Source organism: Apodemus sylvaticus, chromosome 20, assembly GCF_947179515.1.
Source record: "Apodemus sylvaticus chromosome 20, mApoSyl1.1, whole genome shotgun sequence".
Lineage (NCBI taxonomy): Eukaryota > Metazoa > Chordata > Mammalia > Rodentia > Muridae > Apodemus > Apodemus sylvaticus.
The window spans coordinates 4414039-4439088 of NC_067491.1; the positions used below are offsets into that span (position 1 = coordinate 4414039).

Below are 25050 nucleotides of genomic sequence, written 5' to 3' on the forward strand. Positions count from 1 at the left end.
TCCTTTTATTCCTTATTGAAAAAATCATATTCCAACCTATGCCTTTTTTTTTAATGTAGGAGAGTCTTTGATTTTATGCAAGGACTGATTTGAAGAGTAGTTTAGGACATAGTGTTATTTAAACAGAATCTTTGTTTAGGGTGATCACTATCTAGGACACTTTACAGGCATCTGACCACTTGCTTCAATCTATGATTTTGCTTATCCTACAGAACTAAGAACAAAGATCAGGTATAAAGAGGCCTTCAAAAGTGTCTGTTGATACCAGGAGTGGCATACACCAGTAAACCCAGATCTCGAGAGGTTGAGCCAGGATGACAAGTTCACGGCCAGCCTAGGCTACATCATATGAAAATCTTGTCTCAGGAAAAAAAATAGTTTTTTTTTAAACTGTGAATTCAGAGGCTATATAGGAAGGAGAGAGAAGCTTTGCCAAAGGCGAAGAATACGCTGTTAAAAAGAAGGGTGTGGGACATCGTGGATGTCAGTGGCGGCGCGCTGGAGAAGCATGTTCCAGCCACTGAAGTTCATCTGCAGTTCATCACATACTGTGACAACGATGGAGGAGGAAGAGGAAAAATGAAAACAAAAACAAAACAATGAAGGATCCGGATGCAAACAAAAACAGAACAGACCTGAAAAGGACAGCAGACCAGAGACAGATCATTCTCCAACTCCAGATCTGAATCTAAAGTTTAAATAACAACAACAATAATAATAACGACAACATTACCCTAGAGTCCAGAGAGTTGCTTCAACAGCTTTGTCTCCAAATATTTGAGAACTGCTTACTTCCACTGTTTCCACTAGAGGGCCTAATATATTCTTTCTTTCTTTCTTTCTTTCTTTCTTTCTTTCTTTCTTTCTTTCTTTCTTTCTTTCTTTCTTTCTTTCTTTCTCTCTCTCTCTCTCTCTCTCTCTCTTCTCTCTGACCCTCACTGCACCCAAATATATACACACATTTCACACATTTCCAACAAACAGTCTGTTCTCTCGTTCCTTTTTACTCCCGGCTGTAAGAGGATGCAATTCCAAGAACCCAGGGCTTTGTAAGGCCTCCTACTTCAGAGAGGGGTAGGAGGGAGTTAGTCCGGGGTTTGGGGCGGGGCCGGGGTGCAGGATGCCTGGGTCCCCAGTCGCTACCAGTAAATCCCCAGTCATTGATCTCCTCACGGTACAGCCTCACACCAACCATGCTGTTCCAAGAGTCCTGACAGCTCCAATTACAGGTAGGAGGAACTGAACGCCTCTGCCTTCAGCCGCTACCTTTGCCCAGCGACCTCAGTGCCATCTGCCAAGGCCAGAGGGTAAAGTGCTAGAGTTGGGTTGAGAAAAGGTGAACACAGTCAAACGGGCTTTACGCACCTAAAACTCCTCCCCGGTCTTAAGGAAAGGCTATGGGTTCTTGAGAGAAAACGCTGTGCATAGACAAGCCCGAGGTGGAGCTGAGGAACTCGGAGGAGAGGTGGGCAATGATCTCTCTCAGGCAGGGTCAAGCAATACGGAGCTATGTGGAGAAGGAAATGTAGCTAGGTCTAGGGTTGTGAAGTGTGGAACTCTGGCCTTGCCCCTCTGGGTTCTCCTGAATGTGGAGTCATTGAGTTGGGCAGGCGCGTCCAAAGTGACGATTTGGAGATTGGAGGGCCGGCCAATTGCTGACCAGTTGCTGGGTGGTTCCAATCAGCACCCTGACCCCTACCTTGGCCTTCCAGGGAAGGGATGATGGGAGAGGCTTTGACTAATTAGGAGAGAAAAATAGAAGTCGGGCTGCCCCAGGCGTGGGAAGATAGAAGCGTAGGAGTGGAGAGAGTGGCACAAACCAGAGCCCTGGAGATACTCTGGAGGCCCGGGGCAGATTGTGTTAGCAAGCTGGCAACAGCGGTGGTCGCGGGCGCGGCGGGAGGGCAGGCTGGGTCGGGGGCGGGCAGTGTGTCGTCAGGAGCTGGGCGGCCCCGCGGCGGCCGCGTCTTCCTAGCCCGTCCCCTCCTGCCCAGCTCGGGCTCCGGCGCCCCAGCTCCGACCGTGCGCTCTCCCGGGTCAAGGTAGAGCCCCCGCGAGCCCCGCGCCACTCGCACCGTCTCGCACCCAGCGGAAGGGGCCGCCCCACCGGCTGGGCGAGGGCTGCGGCGTCCAGAGAAGGAAGCGTTGACAACTGGAGCCTGCTGCTGGAAGGGTTTGCTCTGGGACGCGGGGGCTGCCGTGGCGCTGCGCAAGACCGGGGTAAGCTGCGTTTCCCCCCAGACCTTCCCATCACCCTCATCCCTCTTGCTCACTCGGAGAGCTAGGGAAGCTCAGCTCCTGGGAACTCGGAAGAAAGGTGCCTTTTGGAAACCCTCGGTGCCACACGGGTGAAGAAGGGTTCTTCTTTGGCCTCCGATCCTTCTTTCCACACCTGTCAAGGGGAATTGTCAGAAAAGACTGGGTAGGAAGCCACTTTTCAGCTTTAAATGAGAAATGAACCTGACTACCGAGGAAGAAAAGCAAATATTATTGGTCATCTCCACAGCCTCAGAAAATACAAGCCCACATCCCCCAACTATGCCAACATCATAACTTCCTCCTGTACTAGTAGCTACGACACCCTCCGTACAGGAACATACTGTGCCACCCCCTTATCCAGGCAACACAACTATCCCTGATGTTTGTGGTGATTTAATAAATTCTGATGCTTCAAGACAAAAAAAAAAAATCTCTGACTAGTAGCAGGGATGGGGAGGAAAGAACGCCCCCCCCCCAACCCTGGGGACTGAGGGATACCTGATGTGGTTAGTCCAGCTCATTAGGTTTGGCTCTAAAGAGAGACTCTGTGAAGTCTCTCGCTGGTACATCCTGAATATCCTAGAAACACGCTAATTCTTGAGTAATGGTGAATTTGAAAGTAAGCAATGAAGCGAAAGGAAACATTAAGTGTTAGTGCCAGTTGTGGAAACCTCATCTCTTCGATAGCTGCAATTTTAGTATTCAGTGTTTAAAGTAAGATCTGGAGAAGGGGAGGCACCAAGATTTGGTGAATGTGCTTTCGGCAGGTTATCTAGAGTCTTGACTGTGGCCAGGATATTTTAGGATTCTTTCCCTCTAAGTCAATTTCTTCTGGTCTCACCCTAAGTTGGTAGAGGTGAGTCCGGGAAACCGGGGGAAGGAAGGGAAGCGTGAGTCACAAATAGCTGGGGGTAGGACCACAGACCCCACCCTTCCAGCCCTGCATCTGTCTGGACTAGCCCAGGTTATAGCCTCAGGGTTGGGATGAGGCTGGAGGACACTTTGGACTTGTTCCAGGTCCGTAAGGTCCCAGGACCCTGTAGTCTGCTCTCTTTCAGGTCCAGGTAGCCAACCTATACTCTCTGAGAGAAGTCAGGGCATCTGACTAGATCCCTAGAAGCCCCCATGTCCAAGGTCCCAACCCACAGATGTTTCTGACTCTCTAATAGTTTCCAGCCACCTCCTCATTTTCTCAGAGGCAAATTCACGATCCTGATGCTACTACATGTCTGTACCTGACATAAGTACTTTTGCTTTAAGGTGGAAGGTACGTAACTGAGCCTTGCTACTGATAGAAGTCACTAGACTTTGTGAGTTTGGCTTAAAAGTGTAATTTTTCCTAATACCCAGCTGCACTTCTTTTTCTCATTTTAGGTGTTTGTAGGGGGACGGGGTCTCACCAAAGTTTCCCATACTGTCCTTAAACTTACTTTGTAGCCAAGGCAGGCCTTAAGCCTTCTATCCCCTTGTCTGAATCTTCTGAGTAGCTGGAATTGTCTATTTTACTATGCTTTACCAGACATAAAATTATTTTTTGTGTATTACCTTATATGATATTGGCTGATGTTTATTGGATTCTTATTCTGGATCACACACTATTTATAATTACTATGTAAACTTACTTAAAACTCACTTTGTGATCGATTAGGTACCTATTTATTGATAAAATCAGGCTAGTGTGTATAGCTCAGTAGCTATACACTGCTGAGAAGGATAACTTGACATCTTGAGGTCTTAAGGCCCTGAGTTTGATTCCCAGCTTTGAAATTTTTAATGCGGAGAGCTGGAGAGATGGCTCAGCAGTTAAGACTGCTCATCCAGAGGTCCTGAGTTCAATTCCCAGCAACCACATGGTGGCTCACAACCACCTGTTATGGGATCTAATGCCCTCTTCTAGTGTGTCTGAAGACAGGTACTCAGAATAAATAAAAAATAAATCTTAAAAAAAAATAGTAATGTGGTTCAGCGAGTAAAAGGACTCATCCAAGAGCTGAGATTCCAGCCTGCACCTAATTCAAAGGTCCATTCTCCAGCAGGGTGTGGCTGCAGATGCCTGTAATCCTAGCCCTTAAGAGGCTGTAACAAGAGCTGCATAGTGAGACTCTGGCTCAAAAACAAACAATAAAAGAAAAAAAAAAACCGTTCTCAGTTTCCATATATATTGCCTCTCCCAGGTGTGAGACCTGGAGAATCAAAGAAGGGACAGGAAGGACTTGTGTCACTGTGAAGAGTGACCAGAGAGGCGCCTTGGCCTCTCTCTTTTCTTGGTTCCTAGTTTGTTTTCTCCCTTGGTCTCCATTTCCCAGAACTTTGGAATCATCTAAAAATCTCCAGCAATAATCAGAGATGCTAATTAAGCTGTTCAATCTCTATTGATCATAAGACTCATGTATTTCATCTGCTCTGTTGGCAGCAAAGGATGGGTTGTAGTCACTGATCAAGGCCAGAAAGGCAAAGTCCTTTTCTCAGGTGTCATTGTCCTAAAAGATCATTTTCAAATCTTCTCAGAGAGCCTTTGGAACACTGATGTTACTTAGTACCTACTATGTGCCCTCCAAGTTATCTTCTACTTTCCTGACTGCCAAGTGGACATTCAGTGACATCCTGTTTGTCCAAACTTGGACTAATGGATCCCACCAAAAATGGCTACTCAGGTTCATAGAACCATTTGTTCAACCCATATTGAGAATTCAGTCCATACCAAGTACTGTGTTAGGTGCCGAGGAAAGAGCGGAAAGAAGGCTGATAAGGTCCTGCCTCTGCGGAACCAAGGTCTCGGTCAAATAAAAAACATCTACTTGTGATTTGACAGGGAAGCCACACTGAGATAGAACAAGAAAAGTAAGAGACTAAGGCAGAAGATTTACACGAGTTTCAAGTCAGCGTGGGCTAGTGAGACCCTGCCTCAATACATAGATAGATAGATAGATAGATAGATAGATAGATAGATAGATACGGATGGACCGACAGACAGGAGCTAACATCAAGAAAGTTCTCATGAAGGAGCTGTATTTCAGGTGAGAGAAGATAAGATAGCTCTGCTAAGAACAGGGGAAATGTCCTAATCAGACAGAACAGGAAGTCCCGTGTGATGGTCAGGTAAAACCTTGGCGTGCTTGAGAACAGGGGGCAGCTGTGGCAGGGAGAGTGGAGCGGATTGAAGGCGGAGGCCTTGCTGTGCTCTGGGGCTGGAGCCTCACCCCCGGCTCATCAGTGCCTGGGCTCTCGCAGCCTCACTCCCGGCTTATCAGTGCCTGGGCTCTCGCAGCCCACGGCCTTCCTGAGCTTCAGCTGTATCTTCCTCCTCCTTTTTTCCCCTTTCTTTATAAAGTTGTGTTTATTTTTAGTGTGAGTGTGTGCTGTGCCACAGTAGTATAAATGCGCGTGTTGGTCAGAAAACAACTCTGTGGAGTTGTTCGCTCTTCCCTTTTTCTTTCTCTTCCTCCTCCTCTTCTTCCCCCTCCTCTTCCTCTTCTTTTTCCTCCTCCTCCTCCTCCCCCTCCTCCTTTACAGCGTTTCTCTGTAACAGCCATGGCTGTCCTGGAACTCGCTCTAAAAACCAGACTGACTTTGAACTCACAGAGATCCATCTGCTTCTGCCTCCTCCCAAGTGCTGAGGTTAAAGGTATGAGCTACCACCACCCAGCTCATTGTCGCTTTTTTTTTTTTAATTTTTACTTATTTATGTATGAGTATTCTGTGTGTATATATGGTAATGCCAGAAGAGGGCAACAGATCCCATTATAGATAGTTGCTGGGAACTGAACTCAGGACCTCTGGAAGAGGAACCAGTGCTCTTAACCGCTGAGCCACCTCTCTCCAGCCTTCATATTCACACTTACCCTTATGTGTTCTGGGGATGCAGCTACGGTTGCCAGACTTGTGCAGCAAGCTCCTCCCTTACCTGCTGAACCTTCTCATCAGCCCCTCTTGATTTTGTTTGTTTGTTTGTTTTGTTTTTAAAGATTTACTTATTTATTTTATGTGAGTACGTTGTAACTCTCTTTGGGCACAACAGAAGAGGGCATCAGATCCCATTACAGATGGTTGTGAGCCACCATGTGGTTGCTGAGAATTGAACTCAGGACCTACTGGAATAGCAGTCGGTCGGTGCTCTTAACCGCTGAGCCCCTTCATTTTTTTGGTTTTGTTTTGTTTTTTTCTGAGACAGAGTCTGGTTAAAGAACAATGTATCCCAAAACTCAATATGTTGAGCTATCCTCAAACTCAGAGATCTACCTACCTCTCCCTCTTGAGTGCTGAAACTAAAAGCATAGGCCACCAAGATTGATGGATTTTATTTTTAAGTTATGTGTGTATATATTTGAGTGTCTGCCATGTGTGTGCAGTGCCTGTGGAGGGCAGCAGAAGAACATCACGTCTCTTAAAAGTGGAATTAATAGGCTATTGTGAGCCAACTGATATGTGTGCTAGGAATCAAATCAGGTTCTCTAAAAGAGTAGCAAGTGGGTTTGTTTGTTCTTAGACATGAACTCTCTACATAGCCCTGGCTGTTTGGGAACTCACTATGTAGAGCAGGCTGGCCTTGAACTTACAGCGATCCCCCTGCCTCTGCTTCCAGAGTGCTTCCATGAAAGGTGTACTCTACCATGTGCTCTTGTTGTAATTTTTGACATAAGGTCTCCCTGGCTTCAAACAGCACCCTCCTGCTCCAGCCTCTCCAGTGTCTCCAGGGTTCCAGGGATGAACGCAACATCGCCCTGACTGATGTGAGGGTTTTTTAAATGTTTGTTTGAAACAGGATCTCAATGTATCCTGTATCCACTTTGAATTTGCCCTGTAGCCACGGAAATCCTTGTGTTTCCCGCAGCGCCTCCCACACCTTTCCAGTGTTGGAATCATAGGTGTGGGCCTGCAAAAGTTTACCCCCCCCCAGAGAGAGAGAGAGAGAGAGAGAGAGAGAGAGAGAAGTTTTAAACAGCCGTGTGTTCTCACAACATAGCCCAGTCTGTCCTTGAACTCCTGGCAATCCTGTCTCCTCTTCCTGAGAATTTAGATTACAGTTGGCAAAGCCCTACACTGCTCGTTTGTTTATCTGAACGTTCAATTCTTTTGTGTGATTTCTTAAAAATTTTTTCATTTAAATGTTTAGTTGCATCAGTACAGTAATAGCTGCTGTTTCTTGTAGGCTTCCTTTATGACAGGCATAATGTGAGGTATTTTTTAATATATTTAACTTTCCAACTGTGAAAGGCAGGTACCATTCTCCCTGGTTTTCAGGTGTAATTATTCCAAACCACAGGCCCACCACAGCCAAGAGTGGAATCCAGTTAGGTCTGAGCAGTCTAACTCCTCGGCAGGTTTGTACTATTTATTTCTGTAAAATATGTAATTACTGTTGTTGCTGTTATTAAATAACCAAGGTGGGTTGGGCTGAGGCTCATTGCCTCATTTATCTCGGAAACCCAGGGTCCTGGATACAATAGCTTATCCGGGCCAGTGGCTCAGGCAGACCAATTGCGGAACCAGTTTGTTGCAGCCTGGTCTACACAGCCAGTTCTCGCACCACGTAGTAGAGAGACCTTTGCAAACAAACAAAACAACACCATCAAGAAACGTCACCCTTTTTATTATTCAGTCCTTAGGCAGGTATTAGTGAGTACCACGTAATTATTCCTGTTTTGGTCCAGGACCAAAAGGTGGGGCTCCGTAAGCGCTGGTAACCCAGCATGGTGGAAGATCTGACATCATAGCTGAGCAAGCAGCTCAGCAGTCCTGCACCCCGGAAACCGGAGCTTTCCTTTCCAACCTCCTCCAGTCCCACTAGCCAAGTCCCCGCCCGTCCCTAGAAAGCCTCAAGCCCCGGGATATGAACCGGGCTAGGTAGGATCCGAGCCTCCGCTGCTAGTTCTGAGTCACGTGTCCGAAGCGCTAGAGGTCGTTGCAGGGGTGTGGCTCGGGGGTGGTGGCTGAAGGAGGAGCAAGATGGGGTCCTGCCTTATGAGGTGTGCTGAGGTAGTAAGAACCTTGGGAGGACAGGAGATGGGGAGGGGCCACAGAGCCTGAAGGGGGGGTGAGGGGTGGGGACTGAACAGGGCCAAGCGCATCCCGGGGAGCTTGGGGGTGGGAGGGCCGGCAGTGAGGACGGTGTGGTGATAGTGGTCAGATGAATCAAGACAGATGGGAGAAGTCGCAGTGGAAGAAAGGCACAGAAATGAAAGAAAATGTCAGAGATGAGTCAGAAAGAAAGACAGGACAGGCCTGTCGGGGAGAGTTAGAGACAGACACAGGGGTGGGGGGGTGGGGAGGGAGAGAGGAATACACGATGCAGACAACTGGTGTTCTCCATTCTCTGGTCTTCCCCTAGGCTTTCCTTCTGACAAACAAACATAACAGGCTGTACTACCAGGCAATCTCTGTGATCAGTCTCAGGAAGAGAAGAAAGATGGCCAAAGAGAAGGGCCTCATCAGCCCGGAAGACTTTGCTCAGCTGCAAAAGTACATAGAGTGTGAGTCTTTCTCCTGGTCCTTCAGTTCTGGAGACTTCATCCTCAAGAGACTTCATGCCAGTGTCCCAGACACCCAGAGCTGCTCTCCTCACGCAGCCCATCATGCCGGAGGCCGGGCCTCTCTAGCCACCTTCCCTCCTGACTGCTTGTCCCAGGCCTCAAAGGGGTTGGAAAGAGGGCTATTGCAGTAGAGGAGCTGGCGTGTTCTTGCCTTCTTGCATTGGCTCCTTTCATTCGGCCCATTTGACCTGCGGGGGTCCAAGTGGAACTGTGGCAGGGGCCAGACTATCCTTGTGTTCTTGTTTTACTCAGACTCCACCAAAAGGGTCAGCGATGTGCTGAGGGTCTTTGACGATGGTGCCATGAACAGATATTGCCAGGGAGATGTAAGTGGTACGGGCACGCTTTCCTCGACTACCTCTCCACTGGGATCCCCAACTTCCGGGAATTTTTGTGGGCCTGCTTCTTTCTTTCTCCCCTCTAAAGACCCCAGTTGTTGGTTGTTACTTTAGAACAACCAGCTGTTGCTTTAGAACAAAACAAGAGATCCTAGTAACTCAGGAGATGGCCTAAGAAACTGTATTCTGCCTCTCGTGCTTACCAGAACTCTGCCTCCATCGTCTACCCCCATTCCTCAGTCCCCTGCTTCTCCATCCTGCAGACCCCCCAAAATAACACTCACTTTTATCACAGGCCATTGGGTACCTGGGATTTGAACAATTCATGAAAATGTATCTGGAAGTGGAGGAGGTTCCCCATCACCTATGCTGGGCTCTGTTTTGGTCCTTCCACACTAGTCAAGGTGTGCCTGAGGAGACTGAGTCAAAAGGTACGATTGAGCAGGTAGGGCTGGCCTGGGCCTGGGGGGGGCGGGGATGGGAAAGTAGTTTGAATTTGGGGATGAGGGTTGAAACAGTCACACATTGTGGGCTGGTCAAGAGAGAGGGGAGTAAAGGGTGGCCTCACTGAGCTAGGAGTAAAAAGAAGGCTAACGGGAGAGCTGAGGAAAGCACAGGAAGAAAGACCCAAAGTACACCTGACCCTCGGACTGCCATGTTTGCATCTTGTAGCCAGTGTGATCTGTCTCAGTGATGTCTCCTGCTACTTTACCCTCCTGGAAGGCGGGCGGCCAGAGGACAAGCTAGAGTGTGAGTTTGCTGTTCTAAGCAGGAAAAAAAAAAAAAAAAGGAATGGAAAGGGGAAGAGGGGAGGGCAGTGTTCCCCAGCCCCCCCTCCACATTCCTTTGGGATTTTTAAAGGCGACAAGGTGAGACCTGAGAATGGACCTGTTTCCTCCTCTGTTCTCCTGAGCTGCCTGCCGCTAATGCTACCCCCCCAGTCACTTCAGTCCCCACATCTATGCATCCCCATGCAGGTGGCCTCGGATGTTATAGAAGTATGTGTTGCCTCCGTTGTAATTACCAAGGCTGGCATGCGTGGTTGTTTTCCTTTCATTTGTATATGAGAGGGTCTCACAATGTGTCACCCATCCCGGTCTCAAATTGTCTATCCTCCTGCCTCAGCTTCCTGAGTACTGGGATTCCAAGTGTACACCCTGTGCCTCCCTTCTTTCTGATCTGTCAGTCCTATTCCTAACTTCAAGCTCCCTCCATATCTCTTTATTTCGCTCGCTTTCTGAATTCTTGGGGTCTTTGTTTTTGTTTTTGTTGTGTTTAATATTTTTGAGACAGGGTCTCACTATGATTCCCTGGCTGGCCTGGAACTCCCTATGTAGAGCAGCATGGCCTTGAACTCATAGAAATCTACCTTCCAAGTGCCGCGATTACAGGCCCACCACGCCTGGCCTTGGGATGGATGAGTTCTTCGGATCTCTGGCATAAACTGACCCAGTTCCCCAAACACTTCACAGTCACCTTCAAGCTGTACGACATGGACAGAAATGGGATCCTGGACAGCACGGTGAGCTGCGGGAGACGTGTGTGCTGGCCGAGGGAGTCTGTCCATTTGCCTGTGGCACGTAGCTCAGTGACACAGTGCTTGCAGAGCATCCCCAACACTATCCTCCTCAGCCATTGAAAAAAGAAAGAGCAGGAGACAGTGGTATCGAGGAGATACTTAATCCCTAGGACTAACTGTGGAAGCAGTTCCCAAGAACTTGGGCTCTTAAATAGGGAAGCCAGGAGATGTGACACCAGCAAATACTTGTCAGGGGTACCCAAGAACAAGAGGTGGATCTGGAAGTGGAATCCAGGAACCCTGATTTCTAGAGGACGCTTGCATAGTGGCCATAGCAAGCATGTGGTTTTGGCTTTGTGGTGATAGTATGTGACTAGCTATGTCATTTGCCCTCTTTTCTCCAGGAAGTAGAAAAAATCATCCTTCAGATGATGCGAGTGGCCGAATATCTGGACTGGGATGTGTCTGAGCTGAGACCGGTGAGGCAGTTTGTCCTCTGCCTTATGGTACCCCACTACCCCCATGGTCCTGGACGCCGTACCACATCTCCCATGGGTACCTGGTCCCTCTGCTAGAACGACTGTGTGGTGTCCTAGAGGACAGTGGAGAGAGTCTGGGGGCCACTCACAGCAAAAGGTCTTTCTTCCTGTCCAATCAGATTCTTCAGGAGATGATGAAGGAGTTAGACCAGGACGGCAGCGGCTCTGTGTCCCTAGCCGAGTGGGTTCGGGCTGGGGTTACCACCGTGCCACTGCTTGTGCTTCTGGGGATGGATGTGGTGAGTGGAAACGGTTGGAAAGGGCAGGGCAGGCGCTCGCTAGCTTGGGGTATACTCACCAGGGAACCAGAGATGAGCCTTCTAAGAAGTTGGCATCCTCTGTGACCTCCTAGACTATGAAAGATGATGGGAACCATATATGGAGACCCAAGAGATTCCCCAGACCAGTCTACTGCAACCTGTGCGAGCTGAGCATTGGTCTTGGCAAGCAGGGCCTGAGCTGTAACCGTGAGTCACGCCGGGAATGCGGGAGCGGGGAGGCTCAGCCGTGAGTGGGGATGGGACGTTATGAACGCAGAGAACGAGGATCTGAATTCAGGGCTCTGCCACTCACTCTATGATCCTGGGGAAACAACAGAACTTTCTGTTATTAATTATTATTATTTGTATCATGTGCTGAGTTTCAAACCCAAGCCCATATGTCTTTTTTTTTTTTCAAAATAATCTTTATTATTAAAAAACAAAACAAAACAAAACAAAAAACAAAAAAACCAGCCAGTTGTTGTGGCATATGCTGGTAGGATTTGCTGAAGGAGGCAGAGGCAGGAGGATCATGAGTTCGAGGCCAGCCTGGGCTACACATTTTTGGGGGGCTGGAGAGATGGCTTAGTGGTTAAGAGCGCTGACTGCTATTCTGAAGGTCCTGAGTTAAAATTCCAGCAACCACATGGTGGCTCACAACCATCCATAATGAGATCTGACGCCCTTTTCTGATGTGTCTGAAGACAGCTACAGTGTACTTACATAAAATAAATAAATCTTTAAATAGAAAAACAAACAACAAACAAACAAAAACCTTGTAGAACTGGAGAGATAGCTCAGCAGTTAAGAGCACTGAGTGCTCTTCCAGAGGTCCTGAGTTCAATTCCCAGCAACCACATGTCACATGGTAGCTCATAATGATGCTCTCTTCTAGTATGTCTGAAGACAGCTACAGTGTGCTCATATACATGAAATAAATAAATATATCTTTTAAAAAAACTTGTAAATAAAAAGACAGTATCTTACACTGTAGCTCAGGCTAGCCTGGGACTATATGGCCCAAACTGACCTCAAAATTCCCAACAATCTTTTTGCCTCAGTAGCAACAGTGGCAGCTGCTGTTGCTACTGCTTCCTCCTCCTCTTCCTTTCTTCCTTCTCCCCCTCCTCCCTCCTTCTCCTCCTCTTTCTTCTTTTTGTTTTTGAGACAGAGTCTCTCTTTGTAGTCCTGCCACTTGCTATGTATCAGGCTGGCCTCAAACTCACAGAGATCCCCACCCCCTCTGCCTCCCGAGGGCTGGGACTAAAGGTGTGCACCGCCACACCCAACTTGCCTCAGCCTCTTGAATGCCGCATTAAAGGCGTGAGTCATCATGCCCAGTTTCAGGTTTTTCTTTAACCTTTAGTTCCCTTGACTGAAAAAGGAGATAACTATGAACAGTAAATATGTTGATGATGCTGTTACTGCTAGCACATGCCTGCAATCACAGCATTCCTCAGCTATAGATAGGAGGACATGGAGTTCAGGGCCAGCCTCAGTTACAGCCGAAGTTTAAGTACAGCCTGGCCTGGCAGGGGTGGCGCACGCCTTTAATCCCAGCACTTGGGAGGCAGAGGCAGGCAGATTTCTGAGTTCGAGGCCAGCCTGGTATACAGAGTGAGTTCCAGGACAGCCAGGGCTACACAGAGAAACCCTGTCTCAAAAAAAAACAAAAACAAACAAACAAACAAAAAAGTACAGCCTGAACTACATAAGACTCTGTCTCAAAACAGACAGACAAACAACAGGGATGTGAGATGAGTCAGTGGGTAAAGGCACTTGCTGCCAAACGTGACTTTCTGAGTTCGATTCCCTAGTACCCACAATAAAAGGAGAGAACTGACCAGAGAGTTGTCCTCTGTTCTCTCCACATACATTGTGTCGCATGCATACCCACACACATAAACACATGCAATTAATTAATTAAAAGGAGGCATTATTGTTTTGCAGTACATCAAAGATTCTATTATTTTATTGAGACAAGGTTTGTGTAGCTTTGGCCAGCCTGGACTGGATATGTAGACCAGGCTTGCCTCAGACTTGCAGACATCTTCCAGCTCAGTCCCAGGCCTAGCATGGGGACAGTGTGGAGACGGACAGGAGGTGGCATTTGCATTGTTAGGAGAGGGAGACAAGGTTTGCCCTCGCAAACTTCCCTACCACAGCCCCGCAGCAAGGGTTGCATGTCTTGTTCCAGTGAGTGATCCTTCCTCACTCCCAAGAAAGGAGAAGAGGGGGAAAGGCCACCACTAAGGCTCTGACCTTCTTCCCTCTCCCCAGTCTGTAAGTACATTGTTCATGACCACTGTGCCATGAAGGCCCAGCCTTGTGAAGTCAGCACCTATGCCAAGTCTCGGAAAGACATTGGTGTGAGTGACCCCATGCCTGCTCATCCCCACACTGCTAACCCCACCCTGGCCCTGGTCCCTAGCCCTGTTCTGCCCTTGTTGCCTTCCACCCGAGGTGCTCCCAGACAAGGGCCTGCCTCTCTCCCCTAAGGTCCAGTCACACGTATGGGTTCGAGGAGGCTGTCATTCGGGGCGTTGTGATCGCTGCCAGAAAAAGATCCGGTCCTACCACAGCCTAACAGGACTGCATTGTGTGTGGTGCCACCTGGAGGTCAGTTCAGAAACTGTCCCTCTAGGCTGCGCCCCAGAGACCCTCTCTACTCTCTTATTGCCATAGTTATTCTTGTTCCCAAGGGCTTTCTTTCCTGTCCATACTCTCAAGCTGAGAACTGACAACGTCTCCTGCATGATTTCCCTTTTGTGCTCCTAGATCCATGATGACTGTCTTCAGGCTGTCGGTCCCGAGTGTGACTGTGGGTTACTCCGTGATCATATCCTGCCTCCGTGTTCCATCTACCCCAGCGTCCTGGTAAGTCCCCCATCAGCAGCTGGGAACAGGAGCTTTCCCAGAACAGGAAAGTATCGCTGCTTCCTTATGGACATACCACTATACATGGAATACCTTTGGTTTGATAGAGAGACTCATTACTGTTTCTCACTATTTAAGTCCTAGCTAGCCTGGAACTCGCTATGCAGATCAAGCTAGCTTTGAACTCAGATCTGCCTGCCTCTGCCTCGCAAGTGTTGGGATTATAGAATAGGTGTGAGCCACCATACCCAGCCAGAGTGACATTTAGAAAAGAGGATCTCCAAATGAGACCCATCCATTTGATCCCCAGATAGCTCATATTGTTCTTTCTCTTTCATTGTTCCCAGGCATCTGGACAAGAATGCAAATATAAGACCACAGACGATACAAGCATGTGCACCCCTGAGGCTTTTCGGGTACAGGGCCAAGGGTCGTGGGCCTAACGGTCATGCCAGCTTTCGGCTGGAGTCTTCTGGGGAGGGACTGAAGTGGAAAGTAGGGATACCTGCTCTCTAAAACCTCCAGCTTGGTAGAGGAGGAGACGGGGAGGAAAAGTATCCTGGAAAATGCCAGTCCCGTGCCTCTGCAGGACCTGCCTTTGTCCTTGACAAAGTCCTGCTTTATTTATCCTTATTTTTCCTCTCCTACTGCAGATTGAACCTGTTTCTAACACCCACCCCCTTCTAGTCTTCATCAATCTTAAGAGCGGTGGCAAGCAGGGGCAGAGGTGAGGAGGGGTGTGCTGGTCCTTTCTAGATGGAGAGAGAGGATCAGAGTGTGTGGGGAGGAGTGTGTGTGTGTGTGTGTGTGTGTGTGTGTGTGTGTAAGGGATTCCTTGGGGGAAGACATTAGAGAACAGTGAATAAAAACAGAGTACAGAGCATGAGTCCTGTCATCCCTGCTACGGGCCTTTCTTTTCCTCTCATGCAGTGTGCTTTGGAAGTTCCAGTACATTTTGAACCCTCGGCAGGTGTTCAACCTGAAGGACGGTCCGGAGCCAGGGTGCGTATAGGTGAGGGGTTGTATCACAGGGTTTGAGGTGTGGACGTGCAAGTGTGTGTGTGTGTGTGTGTGTGTGTGTGTGTGTGTGTGTATGAGTGTGCCACAGAGGTCCTAGGACAACTTTTGAGAAAAAGTGAGGATTGAATCAAGTTCCTAAGCTTGCTCAGCAAGTTCTTTTACCTACTTGAAAAATGTGTGTGTGTGCATACAAAGAGTGTGTGTGTGTGTGTGTGTGTGTGTGTGTGTGTGTAGGGTAGGGAGTTGGGGGTGTTTGAGTGATTCAGGGCCAAGGAACAGTTTCAGGCATCACCTTGAGGAATGCCACACTTGTTTGGCTCTCTCAGCGGCTCATTAACTGGACTGGACTGGTTGACCAGTGAGCCCAGGGATCCCCCATCTCATCTCCCTACGGTACCATAATAACAACGCATCACCATGCCCGACATTTCTGTGTGGGTTCTGGGGATCAAATTCAGGTCCTGGAGCTTGCAAAGCCAGGGTTTTATCAGCTGAGCCAGCCGCCCAGTCTTTTGACGAGTGGGAACAGGGTCACAGGAACGAGAGACAAGAAGTAACTTAATCTGTCCAGGACTTGGGTAGATTTTAGTTATCCTCCTTCATTTTTCTCTCTTCCCTTTTATCTCAGGCTCAGATTTTTCAAAGACGTTCCTCAGTTCCGGGTGTTGGTGTGTGGTGGAGACGGCACAGTAGGCTGGATTCTAGAGACCATCGGTCAGTGCAGGGCGACCCTCCCTCTGGGCAGGAGATGGGGGCAGTAGTGTTCCGGGGCGGGCCTCCTCCATCCATCTCTTCACCTGCCTTCTCCTCAGACAAAGCCAACTTTCCTGTCGTGCCTCCCGTTGCTGTGTTGCCCCTAGGCACCGGAAATGATCTGGCTCGCTGCCTAAGATGGGGAGGAGGTAAGTGGTAAAGAGGAGTTTGGCCGAGATTGGGGAGCTTTGAGAGAAAGACACAGGGCTGGAGAGATGGCTCAGAAGTTACGAGTACTGACTGTTCTTCCAGAGGACCTGGGCACAGTTCCCAACACCCACATGGTGGCTCACAACCTTCTGCAACTCCTGTCCTAGATAATCTGAGGCCGACCTCCGTGGGTACGGCAAGCACACATGGTGCAAAAACATCCATTCACATTAGCAAGTAAATGAGTAAATGAATAAATAAGTACTGTTTTGGGGTGGGGGATTAAAAACCTAGGGTTCTGGTATAAAGAGTGTTGGTGAGAAGAGGGGTACACAAAACTGGGACCAAGGTAGAATGGCCAAAGAAGGAACTTTGGAAGAAAAAAGGGATGGTATCCTGAACCAAGGGCTATTGAGGGTAACAGACAGTCCCCCTTCCCTAACAACTCTAAGGCTCGTGATAAAGGAGTGTGGTGGGGGAGTGCGGAACAGTGTAGGGGTGAGAGGTGTGTCTGAGCTGAAGGACCTAGCCAGCAAGGTCCTTGTATATCAAGTGGTTGTCTGCCCGCCTCTTTTTCTGATTATCAAAACCACAACCGAGCAGTCATGGTGCACGCCTTAAATCCCAGCGCTTGGGAGGCAGAGGCAGGTGGATTTCTGAGTTTGAGGCCAGCCTGGTCTACAGAGTGAGTTCTAGGACAGCCAGGGCTATACAGAGAAACCCTGTCTCAAAAAAATCAAATCGAAAATACCAAAATAATAATAATAATAATAATAATCTTCAGATAAATAGATTAACATGCTGAAACATTTTGAAGCTGGATGTGGTGGAGCACACCTTTAATCTCAGCTCTTGGGAGACAGAGGCAGGCTGATCCCTGTGAGTACAAGGTCAGCCTGATCTACAGAGTTGTAGGACAGCCAGCCAAGGTTACAAAGAGACACCTGACTAAGGAAGAAAGATAGGAAGGGAAGGAGGGAGACACAGAGAGACAGACAGAGAGACAGAGAGAGAGAGAGAGAGAGAGAGAGAGAGAGAGAGAGAGAAAGAGAGAGAGAAAGAGAGAGAGAAAGAGAGAGAATGAATACATATTTTGGAGATCCATCTGTTCCTGGCATTAACTGTAGCCTGACAGATAAATGACCAGGAGCCTGGTAAGCACATGTTAAGCGCTAAGCAGGGTCAATAGACATCTTTAGTAGTGCTCTATTGCTGTTGTAAGAATCCTCCAAAGTCACCTAAACAACATGAAGTTAGTGCCTACTGCTCTGGAGCACAGAAGTCCAAAACAGAAACCAAGCTAGGTTTCACTAAAATGAAGGGTTCAGCAGAGTCTGGGGAGAACTCAGTTCCTAGCGGCTGCTTTCATTCCGTTGGCTGGCAGGCCCTGTCCAACCAGTGACGTTATCTCTCCCTTCTGTCACCATGGTCTCGTCTCCTTGGAACTCTTCCCCACCCCACCCCCACTTCCACCCCAGGTTTTTAAAAGAAGTCATTTATTTGTATGTGTTTATACATGTGCACCTGTGTATGTGGGCGTGCATACATGTGCCACAGTGGTCATATGGAAGTCAGAAGAAAACTTTCAGGGGTCAGTTCTCGATATCAAGTGAGTCCCGAGGTTCAAACCCAGGCCCTCAGGCTTCCCAGCCTTCGTCTGCTGAGCCAGCCAGTGGGTTTTTGAGATAGGCTGCCCTGGAACTCACTGTGGTGTGCAGACAGGCCTTAAGCCTAAGACAATCAATCCCCTGGACTCAGACTGAGTGATAGGATCACCGTCTTATCCTACCTGCCGTACTTGGTCCTCACTGCTTCTACTTTCAATGATGATTGTGATTGTTCTAAGTGCATCTGGATAATCCGGATAACCCAAGATAACTGCCCATTCATGATCCCTAATTTAATCTTCCCTGCAAGGATCTCTCTAACTGTGAAAGAGTGTTTGTTTGTTTGTTTGTTTGATTGATTGATTGATTCTCATTATTTGAGGCAAAGTCGTATAGTGTTGTCCAGTTTAGTCTCAAGTTCTGGAGTAGAGCCATTTTCCTGTCCTCTCATGGAAAGAAACTGGGACTCCAAAGGAAGGCCGCCACACTTGGCTCCTCCGTATGAGTGCTAATACTCAAGTGTGGATCTCTGATAGGCTGTTATTCTGCCTACCGCAGAAGCTGTGAAGAAACTGCTTCTACAAAGCATGCTCTGTAACAAGAGAGTGAGCTTTCAGAGGCCAAGAGAAGAGCTATTATAGTTAAATGAACAACTATACAAAAAATACTGGTTTTGGCAAAAGTCCCAGACAATCATAGAAAGGAAGGAAGGAAGGAAGGAAGGAAGGAAGGAAGGAAGGAAGGAAGGAAGGAAGGAAGGAAGGAAGGAAGGAAAGAAAGAAAGAAAGAAAGAAAGAAAGAAAGAAAGAAAGAAAGAAAGAAAGAAAGAAAGAAAGAAAGAAAGAAAGAAAGAAAAACTTGACCTGTTTGTCTCTATATGTAAGGCACAGGTGTGTGGGTCAGAGAACAACTCTCAGGAGTCTTGGGACTCGAACTCAGGTTGTCATGCCTGTGTCAAGTGCCTTTGTCTGCTGAGCCATCTTGCTGGCCTAACAATCTTTAGTAAAGCTGGATGGGTGAAAGGTGGAAAGACAAATCGTGGTGTTTTGCCATCAAGGAACTGCAGAAAATAGACTTTTCCCCACACATCCTCATCAAACCCTTAACAGTAAACGCAGTAATAAAAACATTTCAGATATGTAAGCCTAGAAAGTAATTTAAAAGTTCCTTATAAGCTACTCCCTGAAGTTTTGGGGTCTGTCCCTCCACCTAATTTCTGGATGCACACCAATATGAAATCTTCTCATAGTTTTCTGTCATCTTCCTTTCTTTTGAAATAGATTATTGCCAGGTAGCCTTGTGATCATCTTGTCTTAGCCTCCAAGGTGCTGAGATTACATGGACCTATCAACATGCCCAGCTTCTGTTTTGTTTTGTTTTGTTTTACCTTTAATTCTACATGTGGTTAGAGGTCACTTGCAGGAGTCGGTTTCCTCCTTCTAACTTGTGGGTCAAACTCAAAATTTCAGGTTTGGCATATATACCTTTACCCACTGAGCCTTGTCACTGTCCTCTGGTTTCTTATTGTGTGTGTGTGTGTGTGTGTGTGTGTGTGTGTGTGTGTGTGCGTGTGTGTGTGCGCGCGCACATTATCTTCTATAGTTTCCTGAAAGTGGAATTGTTGTGTCAAAAAAAAGTTTTAATGGGCTGGAGAGATGGCTCAGTGGTTAAGAACACTGGCTGTTGATACAGGCAAATCACTTATGCACATAAAAATAAAGATTAATAATTTTTTTTTTTTTGGTTTTTGGTTTTTGGTTTTTGGTTTTTTTCGAGACAGGGTTTCTCTGTATAGCCTGGCTGTCCTGGAGCTCACTCTGTAGACCAGGCTGGCCTCAGCCTTTTAAAAGAGAGAAAGAGCTAACTAAATGTAATGCTCCGAGTTTGTTAGTATAGGGCCAGGAAGGATTAGCTAATTATATTTACTATGACCAACTTACCTGTTAGTTTTGTTTCTCTAATTTTAAGTACCACACCAGTCTGGTTTTGCTGGTCTGGTTTAGGGTTTTGTTTTTGTCTTTAGTTTGTCTAAGGCAGTCTTAGTGTGTAGTGTTTGCTCTCCTAGATCTCAACACATAGACCAGGCTGGCGTCCAACTCTTAGAGATCCACTGGCCTCCACTTCCTAAATACTTAGATTAAATCACCTCCATGCCCAGCTTCTGGTAGTTTTTAGCTATTTTGTGATACAAAATTTCAAGAGTGCTGGGCACTGTTTGAAATTTTAAGCTGCCTCTTTCCCTCCTGCTTAGTTCTGCTCACTCCTTGCTGCCATGACAACATTTTGTTAAACAATTACCTTCTAAAGCGAGTAACCCACTTATGTTAACAGCAAGTGAGAGTCCCAGTTTATTATTAAATTAATAAATGGTTCAAAGCTAGCCTTGAATTCCCATGTAGCCCAGGATGGCCTAACTTTAATCCAATAGGCAACACAAAGTTAGCTGTGATTATCATTTCTTCTGATTACAGTGATATGGCACATGTTTGATAGGTATATTACTGGTATTTCTTCTTTTGTGATACTTTTGTGTTATGGGCTCCAACACACCAATATGTAGGTTTGTGATGGCTTTGACATTTTGTTTTGTTTTTGGATTAGGCCCAGGGTCCCCCATTACATTAGGCAAGCATTACAACTGAGCTACATACCCTAAGCCTTTTAAGCATTTTTTAAAATTTATTGCTGAAAGGTGGTGGTGTATGATTTAATCCCAGCACTCCGGAGGCAGAGGCAGTATATCTCTGAGTTTGAGGTCAGCCTGGTCTACAGTGTGAGTTCCAGGACAACCAGGGCTACACAGAGAAATCCTGCCTTAAAATATCATACATACATACATACATACATAATTGTTGGCATGTTTTTGTGAGTTTAGTTGCTTGGTTGGTTTGGTCATTTTTTTTTAGAAACATAGTTTTTCCTGGGCTCAAACTCAGAAATCCACCTGTCTCTGCTTCACAAGTGAGACATGAGCCACCACAGCCCAGCTACATTCTATTTTTAAAGATTTATTTATTTATCATATGTAAGTATACTGTAGCTGTCTTCAGACACACCAAAAGAGGGCTTCAGATCTTTTTACAGATGGTTGTGAGCCATCATGTTATTGCTGGGATTTGAACCCAGGACCTCCGGAAGAGTAGTCAGTGCTCTTAACCACTGAGCCATCTCTCCAGGCCCCCTCCCCCTCCTCGCTACATTTTCGTGTTTTGAGGCAAGGTATCATTGTACAGTACAATCTAGCCTTGAACTCCTGTGTAGCTCAGGACGGCCTTAAGTTTTCAATAATCCTCCTTTAGCTTCCCACATGCTGGGGTTGTTGGCATGGGCCACCACACCTGGCTGTCAACTCTTTTTCAGTGGTTTGTTTTGTTTTTTTTTCAGTTTGTCTTTCACTATTCAAGGTATACTGGAATAATTTCTATATCTGTATACACATTGGAAATGTTTATTTTCTGTAACAGGGTGGAAGAGTCAGTGAAAGGCTGACTTTATTATCATTGGAGCCTAGAACCTGGGCATCTTGCCCTTTGCCTGGCAAGGGGCTGGGGGCTCCTACAGACGGAGGCAGAGGGCGGGGAGTCTGCAGAGGGCTCAGAGTGGGCTCTCTGAGGCTCAGGGATGGCTCCAAGCCTGTCTTCTCCACCTCTAGGTTATGAAGGTGAGAATTTGAGAAAGATTCTCAAGGATATAGAGATAAGTAAGGTGGTCTATCTCGATCGATGGCTCCTGGAAGTGATACCCCAACAAAATGGAGAAAAGAGTGATCCAGTTCCCTCTCAAATCATCAATAACTACTTCTCCATTGGCGTGGTCAGTGGAGTAGGGTCGGGGCGAAGGGAGGAGACGTGTGGGTTATGCAGGCAGAACTTGGAGATCAAAAAGGAAGAGACGCGGGAAAATTGGGAATTAGGTACATAAGTGGTACCTAAAATGCAAAATGAACTTGGGTCATGCTGTACTCAAGAAGGGGGTGGGGAGAGAAGAGGGGAAGGGCTGGGAGGAGAGGGAGAGGGAGAGGGAAAGAGAACTTAGCAGAGAAAGAGCTCTGAACGCAGGTAAGTCTGGTCTCTAAAATACGCTTGTAACTCTCCAGGATGCTTCGATCGCTCACCGATTCCATCTCATGAGAGAGAAATATCCTGAGAAGTTTAATAGCAGGTGAGGGGGGAGGGGGGAAGGTTATCTCAGTGGTTATCTACGCATAAGCCTGATGACCTGAGTCTGATCCTTGGAACCCACATGGTAGAAAGAGGGAAGTATCTCTTGTAGGTTGTCGGCTGACTTCTGTACACACGCACAAGCACACACACACAGAATAGGACGACCTCTGTACGCACGCATGAGTGTACACACAAAATAAGTATTTAAAAGTACACCCAGTATCAAGGCTGGGTTTGCGCCAGGCATGGTGGCACATGCCTTTAATCCCAGTACTGACTCAGGAGGCAGAGGCAGTCAGATCCCTGAGTTTGGTACCATCCTAGTCTATATTGGAGTTCAAGGGTAGTCAGAGCTACACAAAGCAACCCTGTCTCCAAAACAGCAACAACAACAAAAACAACCAAACAAAAAAACAAGATTGGATTTGTAACCAAGTTTGACATAGATTGGTTAGATATGAGCATAAACACTTCGAGGAAACCCCTAACTAAAGCTACTACTGTTGCCCTTGGAGCTGGGAAGCCATTGCCCTTCCTGGTCGCTGTCAGCACTGTGTAACTTGTCTCTTCCCCGCTGGCCTTGTGTTGGCCACACAGGATGAAGAACAAGCTTTGGTACTTGGAGTTTGCCACATCTGAGTCCATCTTCTCCACGTGCAAAAAGCTGGAAGAATCCCTGACCATTGAGGTGCGTACGACAATACCAACAGGACCCACATCTTTTTAGCTTTTTTGTAGGCAGGGCCTCATGTTGTAGCCCTGGCTGACCTGGAACTTGTGTCAATCCTCCTGCCTCAAAGTTCTAAATTCTGGGATTACAAATTTTTCCGTTTTCTTGTATTCAAGTTTCTTCCTACATAGAAGCCCTTGAGAATATGACATATGTGTTGACCACCCAGCTCTCCAGCCCTGATTTACCAAGTCCTTCAGATACACTAGTCCCTTGAGCTGGTGAGATGGATCAGCAGGTAACCAGTTTGCTACCAAGCTTGTTAGCCTGAGTTCAGTCCCCGTGGCTCACAGGAAGTAAGGAGAGAATTGACTCCTATAAACTGTCCTCTACTGCCACATAAGTATACATACATGCCCCCATCCGCTCACATAAAGACAAAAAAATAAATACATTTTAATGACTTTTTCATTTAATGACAGGGTCTCTATTGTATAGATCTGACTCACCTGGAGCTTAATCTATAAACCAGGCTGGCCTCAAACTCACAGAATTCATCTGCCTCCTGACTGTTGGGATTAAAGGTGTGTGCCTGCCACGCTAGGCTAATAAATACATTTCTTAGGTGATACAAGCCTTTAATCCCAGCATTTGGGAGGCAGAGGCAGGCAGCTTTCTGAGTTTGAGGCCAGCCTGTTCTACAGAGTGAGTAGACAGGACACTCTGGGACACTCCAGGAAGCCAGAGCTACACAGAGAAACTGTCTTGAAAAAAAATATATATATATATATCCATTAGATCTTTTTGGCTTTGCTCTCCTGTATACCTCTTTTTTTTTTTTAATCACTTTTTTAAAAGATTTATTTACTTCATTTATATGAGTAAACTGTACGCATATAAATCACAGTACACTGTCGCTGTCTTCAGAAATACCAGAAGAGGGCATCTGATCCTATTCCAGATGGTTGTGAGCCACCATGGTGGCTGCTGGGAATTGAACTCAGGACCTAGTGGAAGAGCAGTTGGTGCTCTTAATTGTGGAGTCACCTCTCCAGCCCTCCTGCATACCTCTTCATCCTGGCAGGAGCAGCTGTTTTTCGTGACAGAGCTCTAAGGTGAGGTTCTGCGTGCTCTCTAACTACTGTTCTGCCCCTCTCCTCTCAGATGTGTGGGAAGCTACTGGATCTGAGCCACCTATCCCTAGAAGGCATTGCGGTATTAAATATCCCCAGCATGCATGGTGGCTCCAACCTCTGGGGTGACACCAAGAGACCTCACGGGGACACATGTGAGATCAACCAGGCATTAGGCAGCATGGCCAAAATAATCACAGACCCCGATATCCTGAAAACCTGTGTGCCGGGTGAGACAAGGGCCGCTGGGCACGAACGCGGGCAGACCTGGGGGGAAGGTGTGAATCTTATGGGAGAACTCGCTTCTTTTCTGCTTCTAACCCCCCAGACATGAGTGACAAGCGGCTGGAAGTGGTAGGAATCGAGGGTGTGATTGAGATGGGCCAGATCTATACCAGGCTCAAGAGCGCTGGGCACCGGCTGGCCAAGTGCTCCGAGATCACATTCAGGTAAGGAGGACTCCAGCCAGGGCTCCTGAGGGGAGGGAGGTGATGGCTCATGGGAATGCGGTGGGGGTCATTTTATTGAGTCTTTCTCCATGATAGAAGGTCTCAAAGCTAACCTGAGAAAGCAGAGTTCTGAGGTTTGGTTGGTAAGGATGTCTCAACCAGTCTTTCTCGACCTCCCGCAGGACCACAAAAACCCTCCCTATGCAAATCGATGGGGAGCCCTGGATGCAGGCGCCCTGTACAGTGAGTATTGTCTGTGCTTGCAGAGGCTGCACCCTTAGGCCCGTAGAACTAAGTCTCCACTCTGCAGCTTCTGTACTTCTCCCCGGAGCCCCGGGTTCCCCTGTGTACCATTATTCCCAGACTCCGGTTTCTGGTTTCTCAGTGTCCTAGCAGCTTATCCCAGAACCCTGATACCCAAGGCACCGGGACGGGCTTCCAAATGCATGCGTTCCCCTTCCTTTCAGATCAAGATTACCCATAAGAACCAGATGCCTGTGCTTATGGGTCCGGCTCCCGCCTCCTACAATTTCTTTGGCTTTTGGAGCTGAGGATGCTCTCTGCCTTGAATCTACCTCCCCATTCCTGGAGATTTCCTACTGTCTAGATGCTGCCACACCTTCCCGCCAGCCCAGAAGGATGTTCCATCAGCTTCACAGTATTTATTATCCTCTGCCACCTCACTGCTCCCATACAGACATCCTTACACAACCAGCAACGCGTAACATTGAAAATGCCTCATCTAATAAAGTTCCTTTTTCCATCACTGGGATATCTGTTACG

General features: G+C 47.4%; 1 protein-coding gene across 6 annotated transcripts; it reads left to right on the plus strand.

Moving 5' to 3' along the window:
* Positions 1 to 1123: 1123 nt before the first annotated feature.
* Dgka (diacylglycerol kinase alpha) lies at positions 1124 to 25033 on the plus strand. 6 transcript variants are annotated; one of them, XM_052164728.1, is made up of 25 exons: positions 1124 to 1229; positions 2090 to 2220; positions 8588 to 8729; positions 9042 to 9115; positions 9423 to 9558; positions 9800 to 9877; positions 10600 to 10649; positions 11051 to 11125; positions 11305 to 11424; positions 11538 to 11652; positions 13726 to 13814; positions 13945 to 14064; positions 14224 to 14322; positions 14670 to 14738; positions 14976 to 15049; positions 15253 to 15324; positions 15971 to 16056; positions 16155 to 16244; positions 21505 to 21665; positions 21949 to 22013; positions 22613 to 22703; positions 23850 to 24048; positions 24147 to 24267; positions 24450 to 24510; positions 24735 to 25033. In XM_052164728.1, the coding sequence occupies exons 3-25, from the start codon at positions 8666 to 8668 to the stop codon at positions 24816 to 24818; spliced, it is 2193 nt and encodes a 730-aa protein (XP_052020688.1). In that variant the 5' UTR covers positions 1124 to 1229; positions 2090 to 2220; positions 8588 to 8665; the 3' UTR covers positions 24819 to 25033. The 6 variants fall into 6 exon arrangements, with proteins under 6 accessions (XP_052020688.1, XP_052020689.1, XP_052020691.1 ...); XM_052164729.1 differs by lacking the exon at positions 2090 to 2220 and having other exon boundaries at positions 1133 to 1229; XM_052164731.1 differs by lacking the exons at positions 1124 to 1229; positions 2090 to 2220 and adding an exon at positions 7501 to 7580.
* Positions 25034 to 25050: the final 17 nt, after the last annotated feature.

Bases quoted from the DNA above. Each gene is read 5' to 3' on its own strand.
- Dgka (XM_052164728.1), top strand. From the start codon at position 8,666: ATGGCCAAAGAGAAGGGCCTCATCAGCCCGGAAGACTTTGCTCAGCTG. The intron at 22,704-23,849 runs GTGCGTACGACA...CTCTCCTCTCAG, and splicing joins AAGAATCCCTGACCATTGAG to ATGTGTGGGAAGCTACTGGA. The intron at 24,049-24,146 runs GTGAGACAAGGG...CTAACCCCCCAG, and splicing joins CCTGAAAACCTGTGTGCCGG to ACATGAGTGACAAGCGGCTG.